We start from the raw sequence: 17495 nt of genomic DNA on the forward strand, positions 1-17495 counted from the left end.
ACATCACCTGCAGTCTAGAGTTGGCCTACATCAAAGTACAACTGACACACACTTCATACTAGCTGCATTTGCTTTAACTGAGCTATACAGAAAAAAGAAGATACACAAAGGTCATACCACTAAGTCCATAATTAAGGTGTACTAATTGAATAAGAGGTGCTGGTGTGCCAATCACAATCTAACAAATTCAACAAAAAAAACTAACAACTCTGGAATCACTATAGCGTGGAAACCACGTTAGTAAATCAACTGGTGCTTTGTGTTATATTAGGGTAATTATAAATTACCCACTCTGCCAATTTTTATTACTAGTATAAATTTACTTACAAACAGGCTAAAAAGGGAAATCAAACAAACAATCACTTCTTTCCGGTGATTAGACATTTTCCATGCAAGGCAACTGTGAAACGACTCAGTGGCTATGACACCAACATGAACAGAACTATGCGCCTGACACTGTGGCTTCTTCTTGTTCTGCATCATTATCACTACTTCTTTTTCTGAAAGGGTTGATTGTGTGTTGTAAAGTGTTCTTAAGCTAAGTGAAATGAGGTGAGACTGTATACGCAATCACAGTCTTGTCTGCAAGATGTATCATAAGTTCAAGCCGCATTATAAAACAAGTTCAAGGGAATAAGCATTGCAATAAGTGTTGCATCAGCTATAAGCCATAACCATGAATCTGAATGTGTTTAGATAAAATGTTTGGACCTTACATCGGGGAGATTGTATCTGAAATATCTTTGGGGGCACTATGTAAAGTCATTTTCTTGAATGTAATTGTCCTTGGCTTGTACTCCGGTCTCCAGAGACCTCAGTCCCCACGAGATGTCTTACACATAATGTTAAAGGCTTGCACACCAAAATAGCAATAGACAACACAGCTTCAGTATAATATGGTTAGGCTCTATTGAAGTATTTCTGAAGCCAGTAAAGACATCAAAAGAAATGTTCTGTAACACCATGAGAACACCATGAGATGACACATCTTGAAGCATATTATAATTATCTGTTCTGTAGCATTTTTCCTGTTTGTCAGCTTGTATTAATAGCGAGCAAACATATGGTACGGAGAATGTGCAAGACTTGACTTGAATTTGTCCTTTTTCTGCCATGTTTGAAAAGAGCAATACTCACATGGAGCGAGGGGGGTGTGAGAGCGAGAAAAGAGTGTGTATGCTGCAGAAAAAAATGCATTAAAATGTGCCGAAGATGAAAGAGAAATGCTCAAAAGCGAATACATTTTTAGCATTCTGTGATCTTGGCGTGCATATAATGTAATGCAAGAGGGGTACATTTAAATTAGCAAAGGTGGAATTTAAAATACCGGTTTCATCCCTTGCAGCAAGAAACAACCACAGTCCACAGGAGGTTTATATATCAACAAAAATCTCCACTTGTAATTTTAAACTGTGCTTTCTATTAAAAGGGAAAGAGGAAAACCTGATTTCTGTTTGCAAAATTCTCCCTGTGCAATCACATCTCCTTTGCACAGTTGTAGAGCAGTCATTTCCTATAAATCCACTGTGCCTGCACTATCCTCTCCTCTTCCCTTCTCCCTTCAAATCCAATAACCTCCCAGCTGTGTGTTTCTCCAGGGATTCCCCCAGCTCCCCTGGCCCACAGACAGACTGCAGAATCTGTGGGGAACCTGACACAACATAAACTCCACTGTGAAGCAGAGGTGTCAGAGTCTGTGGGCTGCATCGAGGAGCCATGGAAATGCAAAGGCCTTTTTATTTCTTCACACTTTAAAGGTTGAAGGGACAAATGCATGCGTAAAACACAAGAGTAAAGTGTTTGATATGAATGTGTGAAAAAGTACAACCTATGACCTATTTATTCATTGTAATGTGAAGATTCACTAACTACTGTCGGGCTTAACTCTGGCTAAGGAAGCATGAGAAAAGCTGTATGGAATTATATGAGAAAAATGTGACACTGACCCACTTGGGTATAGTTTATGCAAGACGGGTAAAAGGAAACCAGTGGCCCTTTGATTTAAAGTCTGCTCTTTAAAGATTCATTTTTGACTGTTACATGAAAGTATGTGCTTACTACTGATGTACTTTGAGGGCTTTTTTATACTGTACTGAACATACAGTGCTTTGCTTTTATTTTGGTCTATATTTAGACCCCCTCAGTATTATTAAGAGGCATTGAGCAGATCTTTTTTGTTTGGTGATACAGTTTCATTTTTCACCCAAAATAACTCAATTATTAATCCAGGCATAGAAGATAAACAAACATACCATAGGGAGACTCTTTTTGCTAGACATGTATAGCCATCTCGTGTAACTTGCAAGCACTCAGAAGCCCTTGTAACCCCAGACAGTTCTTTCCCTCTACTGGGGATAAAACACTCAACCTGACCAACAAGACTTGTCACCCGGAAAAAAAAGCTGTATATCTTTCTCTCCACTGAATATTGCCAAATGGGTTTGGAAATAGAGCCGCTGCTTTATGTGTGTGGGGAATTAGGCTGATGGCAACTTATGTCTGGTTTGCTTGTGTTCTAAGTTGTTTTTACTCATGCGCAAATACTTTTATTGAAATTAGTATTTCTTACGACTGTTTATGCATAAAATAATGTATATAAGGTAGGGCTGTTCAAAATGTAAAAATAATATAAAGGTGCTTTGGAAATCTGACTATTATTAATAACACATCAGACCATTTTAGAGTCTAATTTTCTGTATTAGGTCAGAGACAAAAATATCTCTTGGTGATGAATCCAAATGACAATCTGAAATAGCCTCTTTGAAAAAACACAAAGCAGGCTTTGTTATATTGCTTTATAATCATGTTATGTGCTACCACAATATAACACAAAGAAACCTCACCAGTGTTTGTTACACTGTAGGGAAGGTATATGGTGGGTGAGGAGGTTTAAAGTAAGTACTTTCCTATTAATATTCTCTTTCCAGCATACATCGTAAACTGACACATCCTATGTATTTACTGGAAGAAGATCTGTAGTAAATTGTTCCCCAGTGCATTCACTCCCACATACTAACACATTTTTCAGGCAGTGGAGCTAATGTTGTTATTAGATTATTACACTTACTTGAATATTGATTTGCCGTAACTGCAGGTATAGGGCAATGCCTCTACTTTGCCTTGTTAATGTTGTGGCACTCTATGCATTTAATAGCACTATGAATTATGTAGAGACTTTTAGCCTACTTTGATGCTGTAGTGGTATTCAGATATTCAGCTCTAGCACTCAAGCCAGTGAAGGAGCAAAATATGAAGCCACAGCTAGCAAGCAGATAGCTTAGCACAACAACTTGACATGAGCCAGGGAATGGTATTTTGAATCTCCTGTCCAAAGGTAAAATCAGCTCACCTGCTACTCCACTGCTCATGAATTCGGTGAATAACTTCTAAATCTTTGAATTCATACTTTTTTTTTTTTCAAAAGTGGAAAAATTACACACTGTAGCAGTGGTTAGCCCTACAAAGCTAGCTTAGTTAGCAAGAGTAAGAAATAGCACAGCTGATGCTTGATGTACACTCATTTGTCATTAAATATTTTTATACATAATTGTTATGCACAATTATGCACTTAAAAAACATTCAGTGTTTGTGGCAAATGACGTATACAATTACCGTAAATTGCTTCCCTTTTTAAAGTTTGAGTTTAAAGCTAAACTTGTAACTATGTCCTTGAATCCTAGTTTTATTTTTTAGCATAAAATACAGTATATTATCTAATAATTATAGCCTAATTATTATGTTAACTGTGACAACCCAGGTGACAATGGACATGTCTGGACAGGTTGTCATCTCTGAGATAACACCTTGTACCTTGCCTTGCTTACACTAATACTATACTGCCAATTTAGCAACACTGAATCACCTACAACATGTAACTTTGGAGTTATAAAAGAAGACATAACATCTAAGCAAGCTGAGGGAGAAAATGCAAACACTAGACAGAAAGCCCAACTGACAAGCACAGTCAAAACAGATCCATCTTAATGTTAAGCAACAAAGTGACCTGAGAATTTGATCTCCCAAACAGTGGAAGAAATTATAATAAATGCCCAACAATACAACAGTGCAGCAGCACACATGTGACCAAGTCTGCTTATCCATAGTCATTCCAGCAAAGTGTGGGCTAAGCTTGTAGAAGAACAACAAACAACACAGTTTTCTCAGATTTGTGCTCAAAAATTTCTTCTCGTGTTAGGGAGCTGCCTTAAGAACCAGTAGATTAGGAACCTTTGTCGAGTTTAAAGTCAGAATTCTCTGTGTTATGAAAGCGGCTCTCTTTTTACCTGGATAAATCACTGTGATCAATTATACTGAATACACAACCTCAGTTTATATCGTGAGTTTCTGTTCGAATGATCACCTTTTCAAAGATTCTTTTGTTTAAAGAATTTTTTCAATTGCATTGCCACTAGAATGTGCATGTATTCATTTTGTTATTCATAAAATGTCTAAATGTTTTTATTCTTGATTCTAATCTGCTGCTTAATCTGTTTTACACTGCTGGAAGCTGCTAGGAAACAGGACACACATTTAAATCCATTCAGTCAAATTAAGATTAATTTCACTTTGATCTGCTAACAAACTAAAGTGATTTCAATGTCGTCTTTATTAGGCTGTGGGACAGTAACTTTTAATGACTAAACGGATCCATTTTAAAGTTTCAGAACTCTAATTTGCTGCGGTCGCCTTGGACATAAACAGTAGCACTGAAAGCGCACTCAGTGATAAAATAATTAACTTAAAATTTTTATTTTACCACTGTGTGAACTAAATCCGCATGTCATAATTTTCTGCAGAGTTAACCTTGTCTTTTTTGTAAGAGTGTCACATTTTTGCAGTTACTTTTTATGTTCTTTATAGATTTTAATCAACATGTTATCATAATTAGGTGACACTCATAGGCATCATTTTGTGTGCATGAAGAATCATGTGACCTGTGAAATGCCCCCTTTTTATGTGAGGCCTGAAGCAGAAAGCCTGAACTAAGAGAGAAAGATGAAAACTACTGCCACCACTATTGCCAACTGAGGTGTGGGTCATTGTCAAGCCAGTTGTGTTGAACATTGTAGTATACCATACCCCTGTTCTAGTTTGGTGCATTTCTTGCAGTAGTACCAACTGTGGGCCTGGCAATTTTAAGGATTCCTTTTGATGGGTTAGCTTTTGTTTAGTCAGAATGTGTGGAAAACCCTTTAAACTGGTCATCAGCCCCATTTTTTCAGAAAAGGGGGTTATGATTTGAAGTTTGATTACACAAATAGTAAAATGAAAACAATAATTTAATAGCAGAACATTTCTCCATAGACAGGCAAAATTGATATCATCGATGCCCACAGATATAAACAGATACTTCCATGTGTACCAAAAATATGATACGGTGATCAAAATGTACAAGACTGTAATTTCTCTAATGAAAGATATACTGACTTTTGTGAGAGTTAGTGGGTGGTGAATATAAGTAATGAATATAATACATTATTTATATAGTAATATATAATATAAAAATTAATTTCCTTGTAAATTAATTTGTCAGAAATTGTTTTTTTTTAATTTAATTTGTATTGAAGATATTTTTGAAACTGACCAGTTGCTTGTCCAGTTTTTTTTATTATTTTCTAAAATGCCCAAAGAGATTCACTCTGACTCCAAGATAAATGATGTAAGCAAAATTGTTACATTGTTGCATTTTTCTATCTGATATTAGCAAAGTGTTTTCTAAACTTGATATATATGTTCAGAGGAAAATGTGTTTGTGCATGAAAAGAGTTCCTAAGAAAAGGTGGATTGTCTTTTTATTTGTATCAAAAACATGAGATTTTTCTTGGTATTTAAAAAGATGATTCATGGAGAATAGAATACACTTACCTCTCCAGATTTTAGATGCCCATTTTGCTTATTCTCTGTTTTTCCTAAAGATGGACGTTTTTGTCCTGAGGGGGTTAAGAATATTGACAAGAAGAGTTACTGACTGAGTAGACAGCCAGGTTGTTGACATGCAGCAGAGTACTCCAGGTACCTAACAGTCTAAGCAGTCATACATGTTTGTGGGTTACATGATACATATTTGATATGATATATTTGTTTCACTCAGGGCTGATCTACTGAGTTTTGCACAAGCAGTCAAAATTTTATAGAGGAAAGGGAAGGATGTGGGCGCTTGTTTGCAGGCCACATGAGCTTTGCTTGCTTCACATCTTTACATATTGGGAAATTGATGCAACACTGCTTTGTTCTGTTGGCTTACGATATATATGAAGAGATAATGAGATTGTGTTCTGTTCTGATTGAAGGGGATGATGACATCGATATGAAATAGCTGTGGTCTTCACATGGCTTCTGTGCGTGATCTACACAGATACATCTTTGTCTAATGGGTCATTTGACCTGCACCAGTTTATGCTGATTGAATCACAGTGAAATAAGCATGTAGCACATTGCCAGCTATATACACCAGGTAGGCTAGTCTGTTTCCTTTTTCTTCTTAACAATGCCTGAGAAATGATTGAAACTAGAGGCGACTTCTATAGAAAAAAAACAAATGGCCAAGCGGACACAGTCTTCAGTATCACTTTGTGCACAGCATCAGTGATCATAAGAAACATACAGAGAAAATAGATTCTCAGTGACATTTATGCAAATGAGACTGTGGCATGTGAGTCTGCACCCAGCATGACGAGAGGGGAATTCACCATCACTTGGCTGCTCTACTGCTGCTGCTGCTGCTACCATTAGCATTGGCATTGTTCACACATCCCCTCATCTTAGGCCGCTTCCACACCCCTCCTTCTCATCCTCTCTACCCCAACTCCTGACCGTGTCTCCACCCTCCCAGTACCACCACCCCCACCCTCGTCTCTGCCTGCCTCTGCGTCCTCTCTTTCCTGTTCTCGCTGCAGTGTTGCTATAGCAACGGAGAAATGTGGGAATACCTCCGTCCTTCAGAGAGGGGGATGGAGGAGGGGTAGGGGGGAGATAGAGGCGAAGAGGAAGAGGATGGGAGAGAGACGGAGAGTTAAGCGGCAGACAGAAGAAGAGACAAGAGCAGAGGAGTGGAGGGAAGACTGTTAATTAAAAGACAGACAGAGAGGGGCTGCGACTCACTGAATGGACACCATTGCCTGTCACTGAGACTCCTGACTCACTTAGTGACTCCAACCGTTTGTCCATCTCCTCTGGCCCCTAAAAGCAACCCCCCCCCCCCCCCCCCCCCACACACACACACACACACCACACACACACCACACACACTACCACCACCCTCCCATTGATATTCAGTCTCTGCGATGAAGAAGATGCCACTGTTATCAGGCTGCAGAGGGGTGTGAGTGTCTGTGTGGGTGGGGGTGGGTTCGACTCAGATGGCATAGTGTCGCACAGCCATGGCGTAGATTCACGCTGAGCCTTACGCACGCCATTTGTTTGACGATCCATGTGTTCTGGATGTCTCCATTTGTAGTGAGGCTGCAGTTTCCATGACAACGCCCAGACTAAAATAGCACCCCCTTCCTCCCCCCAACCCCCACCACCAGCTCTTCTCTCATACACTCATAACTGTTCACTCCTGATCTTGAGGCTCGTTCTAGATGTCCCATACTGCTCGTCTCCATTCATCATATGGACTGAAGCACTAATACCGCCAACACCATCATCAGCTCCACACACACAAGTGCGTACACACGCACACACACACACACACACACACACACACACACACACACACACACACACACATGCATGCGCACGCATACACGCCACTCATCACATCTCCTCCCACCTCTTATCTCCCATTTTCAGTCTCTCGGTCGCCCTGCAACAGATTCTGTCAACACGCATCAGCCTCTGCGTTGCCATGGCGACGGTCTTGAAAATCGCTGCAATTATTTCAGCAAAGACAAAAAAAACGAAAGAAAAGAAGAAAAAAAAGGGAAAAACCACACTATAGCCACTCGGGGGAGGGAAACTGATCGAGTGAGAGATGTCTGCCTGTGTGTATGTGTTGGTGCTTTATGTTTATGAGAGCAACAGAGGGAGAGAGTGTGTGCGTGTACATGCATGTTTTGCGACCCTTCAATGAACCAGTGTGTGAATTTTAGCATTTTTCAAACAAATATGCAAATGTGGTGATGTGATTTTACATTATATATGAGTTTCTTTTGGCCCCATATTGTAAAAAGCATTTATTATCCTCCACTAAAAACCCTAAATGGATATGCAAATATATGTATATGTTACTGTGAGATGAGTGCAGGTGGACTCGCTGACCCATTTTTAAAGGGGTGCTTTTCAAAGCCAACTTGTACCAAAGTCTGTATCACACACATGTTGCCCCCATGCGTGTGTGTCTGTGTTTGTGTATCAGTGAGTGGATTACTGTGTAGTGCTGTGGTGTGGAATTGAAGGGGTTAAACAGATGTACACACAGACCACTGCACAGTATCAGAGTTCTAAATTAGTTCCGACATATGCTGAACGTCAGTGCACATATACGTTTTAAAAGCTGGCATTATAGTTGCTACAATGGACTTTATCACAAGTTCTTTAAGGTAAAGTTCTTTAATGGTCCCCATGCAGAACATTAAAAAGGACCAACAAGCAGGCAGTCAAATAAAATGTTCTTTAATGACTTAGAGAAAAATACAGAACAAAAGGCTCTGCAGGAACATGCAGAACTCTCAAGTGTCTCGCAGAGTTTCCAGAAAGGGAGCAAGGAAACCAGGAAAGCAAAATAACCAGGAATAAACAGGTAGATCACATGATGATATGGAAAAGATTGACGGAAAACACGCAGATTACACACTAGGGAGAATGTTAATAAGGCTCAGGTGAACTGAATCAGACGCTAAAGTGGGTGTGAAGAGAACAAAGAGAGGAAGTAATAGCACAGAAGCATGTGAAGGACTAACCTTTAAATTAAGAAAAAACAGAAAAGAATAAAGTCGCAGAGAAACAAGAAGACAAAGAGAGGCGAAACATGGAAAGCAGAGAAAAAAAGTAAAATACGCGAAACATGAGGGCAAAACCAATTACACTAAGGTTACAAGCTAAACTGTGGCAACTAAAAATACTTTAAATCCAGTGTGTTTCTGTTAATACTGTGTGACACTGTAAAAATTACTATAAGGCAAAGAAATAATAATACCTGATTTTTTTGTCTTCTTGAAAATAAATCCCAGTCTGCATTAAAAGGACAAAAACTAACAGCATTTTAGTCTTTGCATAAAGTACACATAATTAGCATTGCATACATAAACAACTGAAGTGGCATTGTGATAAAATCTACAAGCCTTTAGAAAACACTTTAGTGAACTATACAAACAGAAGAATAAAGATATAAATTATCACCAAACTAAAAGCAGAACTGGACACATTTAATCTTGTTGTTGTTTTAACAAAGTACGCGGGATTCTCGCTCAGTATACAAGCTGCCAGTTATGCTCTTTTTTTCTTTGCAGATCATTATCTATAAAACCTAATTTAGTATCTAAAATGTTACTCTGACACGCCACCTCAGTGAATACTTTAAATTGCTTGTTACAAAAGATGCTATCTTACACTTATCAAACACGATGGCAACGCTGCATAGCTCTAAATCTTTACACTTACTAATCCCATTGTATCTCATAAAGCTACTTTGATACTAACAGATACTTACATGTGTGTCATGTAAGGGAAAACACTCCAGGCCCTGTAATTTTAGGGCAAAACCAACAGTGGATGACATAGCAAGTTATAATGAGTGTTTGTGGCTCTGGGCCAGTGCTTAAGTGAGGACATGTGTGTTTACGCATGCAGGAGTACAATTTTAGAAGCCAGGTGGGTGCATCTACACTTTGTCATGGTGCTATTGTAAAGCATCTAAATGTGGGGGTGCTTTTAAAGTGAAATTATCCACACAAGGGTCACACGTTTTCATAAGATCAGAAGCTGACACAAAAATGCCTGCCGTGGCGGGCTGTCATGTCATGTGCGCAGCGGGGAATAGAAGGAGACAGTGACTTGGACTCCAGTTGACAATGGAGATAGACTGGGACCAATAATCCCAGAGGAGAGGTGGAGAGAAAGACAAAGAGGGAGAGAGAGAGAGAGAGCGACACCCACGCAAGGCCAGGTAGGGAGGCTATAAAAGCACTGCCTAAATTTACTGAAACATGCACTTAGTGTCAGCCTGGGTGTGAGTGAGGATTTGACACACCCACCCACACAAACACACACACACACATATATATATCTATATGTCTGCGAATCATTTGTACTACAACACCAAAATATGTGAACAAGCAGCTGAGGTAAGTGCAAATCTTCATTTATATTAAAAAAAAAAGCATTTTGTTGCATGCATGCGCACGCTGCATATTGCGCTTTAAGGTTTTAATTAATGTTTGAATCACAACATAATAATAATTTCTCTTAACTGGAAAGAAAGAACACTATTATCAACAGATCAGTGGCTCAGCTTGTTAAAAGATTATGGAAATTTACTGAAAGTGACTTCAACTTTTAAGAACAAAGTAACCCAAATTAAAAAAAATATATATTTCAATGATTATGTTACATGCTTAGTTGATTCCTCTTATCATAGTCAACATGTACTTCGAGTAAAATATTATAATAATAATATAAACCATATCCTAAGATCATGACTGGTACACACAGCCCACTTTATCTCCATCACTGCACTGTTTCTGTTTCTTTTTGTTCCCTTATTTAATGGGAAATTGTGATTTTATAGATTAACTTTCTTGATACTTTTCGTCTTTCAGTGAAAGAATTTTGTAAAGCAGGTGACGCTCGACTAGCTGAAAAGATGCAGAAGTTGCAGAAGAGTTTGGGCTGTTTGTTCCTTTTCTGCTGCATCTGTTTGACTGAATGCCGGGTGCTGAAGTTTGTTGTAGCTGTAAGTTCCCCCATTTGTCGCCTCCCCCCCACAAGATGTTTGACAGCATTTCTTTGTTGAATCCTGTGATTATTATATAATCTGGAAGACACTTTGCTGTGCATGGTTACTGATTGCATTGTAGTTTTCCTGCCCGATCAGTATTATTGTTTTTGCACTTTTTTGTGTAACAAAGGATTACTTTGAGCCTAAACTCCAACAGTGTCTAGCATATCTCTCCCACACACTGCAGCTTTATACATAAACCTCTTTACATAACACCTTATTACCCAACTGAATGATTTAAGAAAAAGAAATCACACTATTCTTATGATTTGGCGTTTCATATTTTTTATTTTTTTGTATCCTTTAAAAAAAACTTGTATGTGTATGTTGCTTAAGTGCTTTAACCACTTACCTTGGGACAGCATACAATAAAATTATATATCTGCTACATAACTATTACGGCTTAACCAACTGCTTGACAGTAAAAGTGTGTTATCAGCTAAATCCACTAAATTCCTGCTAGTCTTCAGCAACCTCGTATACAGCTCCACTGAATTTCATTGAGTTTAGATTCACAAATCTTTGGGTTTTTTTTTTTTTTTTGAAAACTATTATTTTTAGTTATTGATTTAATTACTTTACATACATAAAAAAAAATCTCATGTTGTTGTGCAGCAATTATATTCAAAAGCCTTTGGATCTTTGCTGACTTGTGCTTGTGTTATTGTGTTATTTTTATGATGTGTTTCACTCGAGTGGTTTGTAAAATTACTGTGGGATCAACAAGAGTGAATCAGATGTGTGCACAATCCCGTTAATTCAACCTTTCTGTTATGTCACGGCTCAGAAAGTGAGCTGTCAGGTAATAACACTAATGCAACAGTTCTAACGATTGTGCCTTGATGACATCATCAGAATGACACTTGTGCCTCAAATCCTGCCCACGCTGTCCACAGTCACAGATCTCTATTTATTACCTCTGTCTCAGGGTGATAATCTTGTTTAAGTGTGCAGTGTAATGCTAACACAGCAGCATGGCATCATGTGACAATATCTGTTTTGCTGCTCAGGTGTTCCGGCACGGAGATCGATCACCTATTGAGTCATATCCCAGGGATCCATATGGGGAGGAAGTGTGGGCTCAGGGTTTCGGACAGTTGACTGAGGTACTTGATTTGTCATTGACATTTTGGTTTGTTGTTAACAAAACACGTGAAGAGATTTTGGTTGTATAAACTGAATTGTCTAATAGTTTTACTCTAGCTCTTGTTTTACACAAAATCATTTGGGCTGTGGTACGGAGGCCCTACAGTGCAGAAGAAACAAAAATTGTAGAAATTGCAATGCAGCATTTTAGAAAAGAGAAGAATAAAACAAAATACATAATAACAGCATAGCAAGAAACAAACAACAAAACAGTCAAAGCTGTTATTTATCTTAACAAACAAATTAGAAAATAACACCAAGAGGAAAAAAAATTAAGTTACACAACAGAACACAAGAATATTACATAAACCTTTTTAAAAAAAAAAAACCCAAAAAACCCAAAAAAACCACTGACATTTAAAATTAATAACAAAACAGAAAATTACATTTCAGTAGTTTACAAAGTATGTCCTTTCTAAATGTTTCTAGTTTTCTCTTTAATGTTATTTTGTTTTGCGCTTTAAGGCCACCATACTTGAACTGGGGTGACACACAGTTCACTAAAATATAGGTGAAAAAGTCAAACAAAAGAAAAATAATAATAGAGACTTTATGCTTATAATTTGACAAGAAATTCATAAACAGGAGGATCACAGGCTTAACACAATGAATGCATCACTGTACTTCAAAAACTGCTGAATTCATTTACTTAAAATCTTTCACTATAAAATACACTTTTAACAGACTTCGGGCTTTAATTAAATTCCTTCCTCCTGTGACTTTGTTCTGTTGTCGGGCAATTAGCTGCTTTACAGTGTATAAACTCATTATTTTGTCTTTGAGAAACACTGGTAACAGGGTAAAAGTTGCTTATCTATGTAAAAAGGTTGATTAGGACCATAAATCTGCAGCGTTTTCAGTCAAAAGGTCAAATTCTGCTAAAAATGTAAAATGCTGGCAATTTTCCTTCCAGCTGGGCATGAAACAGCAGTTTGAACTCGGCCGGTTTCTAAGGAGGCGTTACGGAAATTTCCTCAGTGAAGACTATAACAGCAAAGAGGTAGGTGTATCTGTGTATGCAAACACATATGCGTATCTGCGTGTTAATTGCTGTTTCCTTCCCCATCTTTGTTTAGGTGAACTCTGTTGTGAGCTTCCTAAGCCTCTTGTCATGCGTGCCCTGTAAAATCAAGTGCGCGTACGAGCAGTCACCATCTGTCACGTCTGTAAAAACATACAATAAGTTAATGAGCCTGACTCATTTTGGTGAACTCACTGTCATGACCGTGCAGTGTGCTAAACATGGGAGGGTAATGTAGCCCGTGGGCTTCATGTAAAGTACAGCTGTCAGCAAATATGCAGCTTCTGTGTGCTGGATCCTAAACACACTGACATTATAAGAGATTTGTAATTTCTTTTTTGCCTCTGCTTTGTCATACTCGTTACCTTCCTTTTTCTCTTGCTTTAAGTGCTCGTCTTTCTCTCTTAAACAAAACACAATTACCACAACTAATGACAGCTGTTCTCAGAACTTATCACTGACAATCTCTTGCCTAAATCTCAGTGAACTTGTGCCATACCTTTTCGCGTGTTGCCATGTCTGTTTTACGTTCACAAAAGGGGGGCAAAACAGAAGCACTCCTGGTATCACAAGAACATCCAACCTTATCTGCTTGATTTATGATGTGTAAAAACCTGATAGAGAGTGACAGAGAGCTATAGAAGAGGGAAGACTGATGTCAGAAGAGATCACAGCAAGACAGATTGTCCCCCCCTCCCCTTTCCTTCTCATTCATTTGACTCTTCTATGACTCTTTGGGTTAAGGAAGTACCTCAGTTGACTTGGGATGAGTACTGCTTGCAAAAATAAAGGCAAAAAATTTAATGAGATTTCTAAATTTAGAAAAGAAACGTAAGCCTCATTTACCCCAGAACACAGCACATAGTCGGATCAGTGAAACCACTCCAGTACCAGCATATGAATGCTTTTTAATGCCATGTACTCTCTGTGATTACAACAGATATATGTGCGGAGTACTGACTACGACCGCACTCTGATGAGTGCCCAGGCTTGCCTTGCTGGGATGTTCCCCCAAACCAGACCCATCATGCCCCAGTTACTGTGGCGGCCTATTCCAGTGCACACCATCCCCAGAACCCTCGACAAGGTGGGCTGCTGAGCCACATAAATATTTTCTTTTCACAGCAGCAGCCACGCAAAGCTGATTACAAAATTGTATAAATTATTTTGGGCTTTTCTCTGTAGCTCCATGCGGCCATCTGTGTGCATCCCAGCTGTGATTCCCCACAGTGTTAAAGTGTGAAATGAGCATACATTTGTGCCCACAAGAAGTACCTCGAGTTAACGTTCATTATTTCCACTGATGTTTAACTGCTGTTTTAAAGTTGCTGAGGTCTCCAGGTAAAGACTGTCCAAGGTTCAGCGCTATGATGACGGAGACCTTCGAGAGTCATCCCTACCAGAAGTTCCTTAAAGCTCACCAGGTAAGACAAAGGCCGTCTCCACACAGCCAGACAGACCTCTAAATACACTGTTCTGTAGCCCATCAGCATCTGTTCAGTGACGTGAATGCTCACAGCCCAGTTTGTGTTCAGCATATCTTTTCCGTGAGTCATGTGCCTGCTAACCAGTGAAAACTTGTTTGTAACCCCGTCGTTTAATATCATCAGGCTTACACAATCAAAATTGCTGCAAACAAAATCGTGTCCTTACCTCAGCCTCTCCTGGTCTGCTTATCCCGGCCCTAATTTGTAAATTAACTCACATGCTGAAATGCCTATTTCAGTAAGTATATACTTCACAGTTGTTGATGTCAACGTAATCAGCACCTCTAGTAGACGTGTTTGTTATGCTGAAGACATCATGTCCTCTCAGTGATTTTCTCAGGCACGGTGACTCCAGTGCCTACGAAAAGCTGCACAGTGCAATTTCTCTCACATTCTCAGAGACACTAATTAACGGTTAGATTGAATTAGATTAAGAATTACAATAAAATGGTTTTAATTAAATGGAGTCCCACATGCGGCCTATTAGGGTGATAGTTGAGATCAGGCCAGGGCATCCTGCATTGAATTTTAACACCCTCTGCTGGAGGCAGAGTACCTGCAAGGTATATACACGAACCAAACTGGTGCCACGTATCACCGTGTTATCTGACCAAAGGTTAAACTTACAGTCATCGCCACATTAATGAACTACTAATGCTAATTTATGCAATTTTTGATTATAAACCCCTAAAATAGATATCTAATCAGTGTGCCTGGACAAATATCCATAAATAAATGGAATGTTACTCATAAAAATGGTAATTAAACTGTTGTGTTCCCTTGAGCCTTATTATTTAAAGAGTTTAAACTGATGTCCTTATTCTTTTCTTCCCTGTGCAGTACTTTGTGGAGGCTCTCTCTAACCACACTGGCTACCCCGTGTCCAAGCTGGTTGGTAAAAAAATATGGAGGGTCCACGACACTCTTAACTGTGAGGTATACTTTAAAGCAAGCCCACAAATATTTCTGCTACCTGTATTATGCACATTACAAGCTGCTACAAAACCCAGATGCAGAGAAGTGACAGAGAAAAACACAAAAAAGGAACAATAATGTGCTTTCGTCAAAGTATCTCCAGAGAAATAGAGCGAGGGTAGGAGTGCGGGGAAATCACTTTATACATACAGTAAAAGACGAATGGGGCAACATATTGAAATGATAATTAAAGCATAATGAGATGGGTGGATTCTAGGCCAGGTTGAATATGTTCATTCAAACTTGCAAAATGAGCATCTGTTATCTTCAGACTGGTGCTAAAAATAGACGGGATAATAGAAACTATAAAGTACGGCCATTTAAACCTCATTTGCTGCCATGTTGTATAATGTGATTATTAGCGTAAGGCAGTGCCGTAATGAACATTCTTCTCTTTTGCAGAGGATTCATAACTTGACTCTGCCACGCTGGGCCACCCAAGAGGTCTTGGACACCCTGAAGAGAATAGCTTCCTTTGAGGTCATGTACAGCATCCTCAGTCACAAGCGAAAAGAGAAGGCCAGGCTCTCGGGAGGTGGGAATTCACATTAGAGGCAATTAATTTAGAGCACTCAAGAGGAAAAAAAAAAGAAGAAGCTCTGTTTATCTCATGTGACTGCTGGCCGAAGCTTTGTTTATTAGCACATATGAGCTAATGGGACAAAGATGATTACAGGGCCAAGACAGGATGCTCAATAAGGTCAAAAGGATTGTCTTGGTATGTGAGAAAAATTAATTTGCACTGTTGACATTGTGGTAATTCTCCAGGGGTCCTGCTGAATGCCATCCTGAGGAATTTCTCTAAGGCTGTAGAGCAAGGGAGCACTCTCAAATTCATTATGTACTCAGCTGTAAGTGCATTGCTTGTGTACGAGCACACATTTATAATCTGCTGTGTAAACTGCTGCTTGATGTACTGTATCTCCTCGCCTTCTTATTGCTTTGGTGCTTGTTCCTCGTTCCAGCATGACTCTACACTCATCACCCTCCAGGCAGCTCTGGACGTGTATAACGGGCTTCTTCCTCCTTACGCTGCCTGTCAACTCTTTGAGTTCTACCAGGAGCATGATGGGTAATGACTTCCTTCCAGTTTTATTTCCTGCACTATTCTCTTTTGCATATTCAAGCACACTATGTAGGTCAGATGCCCACCACATTTTGAGGTATCGCGGTTTTCTGTTTGGATGCACCGAGCAAATACCTTTCCTTTGCGATCTGAGGAAATTTGGCAGCCGCCCAGGGCTGCTGTTGTGAAAGCATCACATAATACAAATACATTTGCATAACACTTACAGATGTGTGTCCTCTCATTGGATTCGTCCTAATAATTACCCAGATCCTATTCTGTGGAGCTGCACTACCACAATGACTCTCGGAACAACCCCTACCCCAACCCTGTGCCAGAATGTAACGGGTTGAGCCCTTGTCCTTTATCCTTGTTTAATGAGCTGGTGAAGGACGTACTGGCAGATGACTGGCAGGCCGAGTGTGGGTTTAAGACAAAATGGTCAAGCACAGGTGAACAAGATAAAGTTTATAATCTGTGTCTATGTCTGTATTTGGTGTTGCCACCAGGTTTCTCTGCAACATGTTTATTATTATTGGGGGGGTTTTTTTGGAGGGGGGGATTGTCTGGGATTATTCAGAACACACTGCCTCATTTAAACATATCAAGGCTTTTGGATATTTGCCATGTATAGCTAAACAGTTGTTGTCTCCCACAGGTACCATAACAGCTCTTGCAGTGGCTGTGGGACTCCTGGCGGTGGCGCTGTTATTCAGTATAGGGGTGATAATCCTCAGGCGGAGAGGACAGTACTCCAGGGAAGTGTAGCAGAGATGATTGACACACTTGTACCATGAAATATATAAATATAAAAATGCTTCCCAACTAATGTTCACTGTAATATGATCGTGATAGTTATTG

At 39.3% G+C, this 17495-nt stretch overlaps 1 protein-coding gene across 1 annotated transcript; it reads left to right on the forward strand.

Annotated features, from left to right (window-relative positions):
- Window positions 1–10159: 10159 nt before the first annotated feature.
- LOC308391253 (testicular acid phosphatase homolog) lies at window positions 10160–17408 on the forward strand. The gene is made up of 12 exons (XM_080873818.1): window positions 10160–10286; window positions 10761–10894; window positions 11950–12045; window positions 12999–13085; window positions 14047–14193; window positions 14432–14530; window positions 15434–15529; window positions 15971–16103; window positions 16337–16419; window positions 16534–16640; window positions 16905–17086; window positions 17293–17408. The coding sequence occupies exons 2-12, from the start codon at window positions 10805–10807 to the stop codon at window positions 17400–17402; spliced, it is 1230 nt and encodes a 409-aa protein (XP_080729944.1). The 5' UTR covers window positions 10160–10286; window positions 10761–10804; the 3' UTR covers window positions 17403–17408.
- Window positions 17409–17495: the final 87 nt, after the last annotated feature.

Source organism: Rhamphochromis sp. 'chilingali', assembly GCF_963969265.1.
Source record: "Rhamphochromis sp. 'chilingali' genome assembly, chromosome: 22".
NCBI classification, from domain to species: domain Eukaryota; kingdom Metazoa; phylum Chordata; class Actinopteri; order Cichliformes; family Cichlidae; genus Rhamphochromis; species Rhamphochromis sp. 'chilingali'.

Coding starts and splice junctions, on each gene's coding strand:
- LOC308391253 (XM_080873818.1), top strand. CDS start 10,805: ATGCAGAAGTTGCAGAAGAGTTTGGGCTGTTTGTTCCTTTTCTGCTGC. Junction 16,641..16,904: donor TTCTACCAGGAGCATGATGG/GTAATGACTTCC, acceptor ATAATTACCCAG/ATCCTATTCTGTGGAGCTGC. Junction 17,087..17,292: donor GACAAAATGGTCAAGCACAG/GTGAACAAGATA, acceptor TGTCTCCCACAG/GTACCATAACAGCTCTTGCA.